Source organism: Myotis davidii, unplaced genomic scaffold (assembly GCF_000327345.1).
Source record: "Myotis davidii unplaced genomic scaffold, ASM32734v1 scaffold438, whole genome shotgun sequence".
NCBI classification, from domain to species: Eukaryota; Metazoa; Chordata; class Mammalia; order Chiroptera; family Vespertilionidae; genus Myotis; species Myotis davidii.
Genome location: NW_006290031.1, coordinates 2,653,377 through 2,656,240, shown reverse-complemented (window position 1 = coordinate 2,656,240; position 2,864 = coordinate 2,653,377). Strand labels below are relative to the sequence as shown.

The window sequence follows — 2,864 nt, the reverse complement described above, 5'->3', positions numbered from 1 at the left end:
GTCATATGTAAAGAAATATACGGTACCCCGAATTTACCACACTCGCAAAATCGCACACAGCCAACCATACACCCAGTATGGTATCGCGATTCGCGATTTTTCGCTATCATACTGGGTGTATGGTCGGCTGTGTGCGATTTTGCGAGTGTGGTAAAATCGCATAACAGCAAAATTGCATAACAGCCGAGCATACACCCAGCAGCGCTGCTGATGCCTGAACGGTATGTGGAATGAAGTGGGCGGGCATCGGGAGGCCACTATGGCATGGGGCAAGCACTATGGGCAGTCTATCTGAAGTGTACCTGGCGTATAAGACGACCCCCCACTTGGAGGCATATTTTTCAGGGCCAAAAAATCGTCTTATACGCCGGCAAATACGGTACTTTTTATGGGTACATTTCCTTCTTTCTAGCTAACTTGTAAATTTCTTAAGGGTAGAGAATGTATGTTACACTAGTGCCCCGGTGCACAGATTTGTGCACATTGAAAGGAAATTTATTAGAAGAAATATTTTAATATCGCTATTCACCCTTTCTCTGTAATAGAATAGTGAGTGCTTTATATGTATTGCGCATGCACGAGTCAACTTAGCCTTTTATATATATAGAATAAACTTGCTTAATTAGACCTGCTTTCTGGTTTAGCTAAACTTTTCCCAGCCCAATGAAGCACCCCAACTTCTCTTTCAGGTAATTGTCAGCAACACAGCAGTAAATATCAACATGAAGCAGATTATTATTGTAGATCATGCAGGGAGAACAAAGGGTAAAATATTTAACTGTAGCAGTGTTTGACTATATTCTGCGCAGTGAGAAAACCTGAAGTCATTTTCAAGTTCCAACATTTCTTTTCAGTTGGGTCAAGTTTCTAAACTTTCTAAATCTCCATTTTCCGGCTAATGAAAAGAAAGTAGGATTCTACTGAGTCTCCTATCTACCTACTCCAGGACTTCTGTGAGGATCAAATGAGATGAGGCACGTGAAAACGCTTCACAAACATTTGGTTAAGTTGTACAATGTTTGCACCTGGCTATAAAGCAAGTTGGGTTCCTGGGCAGAAAAACTCCAAGGAGGCTAGTCACTAGGGAGAGAAAGCCGGGTGTTGCTACCTGACATCATTACCCGGCGGCACCCATAGCATCTGTTTCCAGGCTGGGTTGAGCTGTGGGCCGCATTTTGCGCCATGGGGTCTCGGCAGCATTGGCTGCGATTTGGTGGGGTGTCGCTCCGGAGTGGTGGTGGGGCCTGTGTCCCACTTGGGGGAAGCCAGGTGTGGTTTGTCAGTGCCAGGTCCGTGGTGCTGTTTATTTTTAAATGCGCAGTGTGTATCATGGCAGCTCCTGCGCTGAGCGTCTGTGCCCTGGTAGTCAGTGTGCATCATAGCTACCTGTCGGATGGATACTTTGTTTTTTATTTAGTAACCTCTATAATACCCTAGTAATCTTGTGTGTAAATGCTGAGCAAAATTAATTAGAATGAATGCTCTGTTTTAATTACAAAGTATAATATTTCAGCCTCTTTAGACTCTGAATATTAATTATTAAGTAGAATGCTAGATTCTTTATTAGAACATTTTTTTATTCTGTTGCAATATAAAAACTCATTTTTTGAGGTTGGTATCAATTATTGTCTGTTAGTTATGCTATTAGCCAGTTTAGTAATTAGATTCCTCCATTCTACTTCAGCAAGAAGTTGAGAACTTTAAGAAGCTAAATCTCATTAGTAAAGAGCAGTTTGAAAACCTAACACCTGAACTTCCTTTTGAGCCAAACCAAGAAGTTCCTGTAGCAACTTCGAAGTCCAGGCAAGGTATGTAAATCTGCTTTTGTGTAAGTGTCTGAATTCTATTAAAGCAGTTCTAAATTGTCTTTAAAGTTTGCTCCTTTATTTATAAAAACATTTAAATACTTGGTAAAAGGCTAGAATTTTAAAAGTCAACTTTTTATTTATCTTTTGGTGAACTTCAAAACATTTTACAGACGTAAAAATACAGATTTTAAGATTGGTAAGATAACCTTTGTAGTAAACGGGCAGAATTTGAATGCCATTTTACTCTTAGTGAATAGGCAGGTAATTACATAGGTGACCTAGGAGTCATCTGTTATAACACCAGACTCTCTCAAACCTGTTTGCTTATTTTTTTAAAGTAGGCAGAATCAGTTGGTCCTCTATGTGTCTCTTTTGATTTTGAGATTGTGGGAATGTTTTTCTTCTCAAAACTTAGAAAAATTTTCACTGACTTGCTGATTTTAAAAAACATCCCACTAGTTCATTCTTTTGTCTTAAGATCTTAACTTTGTATGGAAATCTAAATACATTTGGAATAATCATAAAATTAATCTGACTTTTTCAAGGCAAGTGTAAGTGATTTTGTTATAGTCTTTTCTTGAAGTCAGGTTAAAGAAAAACTTTTAATTTGGAAAACTTAAAACCTATACAAAAGGAGAGCAAATTATCTAATGAAGCCTCTGTGTACTTATTACCTAACTACTAGTTACTTTATTAGACCATTGCCAATTTTGTTTCATCTCAACTCCACCTGACACTTGATTTTTTTAAAGCAAAATCCCAATCATATTATTCATATTTTTTCATTTCTAAACATTTCTGTATGTGTCTTTAACACTAGATTGCCCAAGGAAGTCATTTTGACTGCTTTTTAATTTCAAGTAGAAAAACAATGATGTATATAATGACAGAATTTCTTAGAATTTTGTGACTTTTTATACAACATATAAATGCATTTATTAATAATTGTAGCTACCTCCCCCTCCTTCATTTCCGGTATATATATATATATATGTGTGTTATACCTATATTGCCCGAAAGCAGTCATTTTGACTGCTTGGGAAATTTTTTAAAAAG

The 2,864-nt window shown here is 37.4% G+C and overlaps 1 protein-coding gene across 10 annotated transcripts in view; it reads left to right on the top strand.

Annotated features, from left to right (window-relative positions):
• The window catches only part of LARP1B (La ribonucleoprotein domain family member 1B), a 90,855-nt gene that overhangs the window by 62,943 nt on the left and 25,048 nt on the right, over window positions 1–2,864 (top strand). For 9 of the 10 annotated variants that reach the window (XM_015563318.1, XM_015563320.1, XM_015563317.1 and 6 more), the window contains one exon: window positions 1,685–1,808. The exons of the other annotated variant lie outside the window; for it this stretch is intronic. In XM_015563318.1, coding sequence (XP_015418804.1) covers window positions 1,685–1,808 — 124 coding nt within the window. The remainder of the gene's footprint in view (window positions 1–1,684; window positions 1,809–2,864) is intronic. 10 annotated transcript variants of the gene reach the window in all.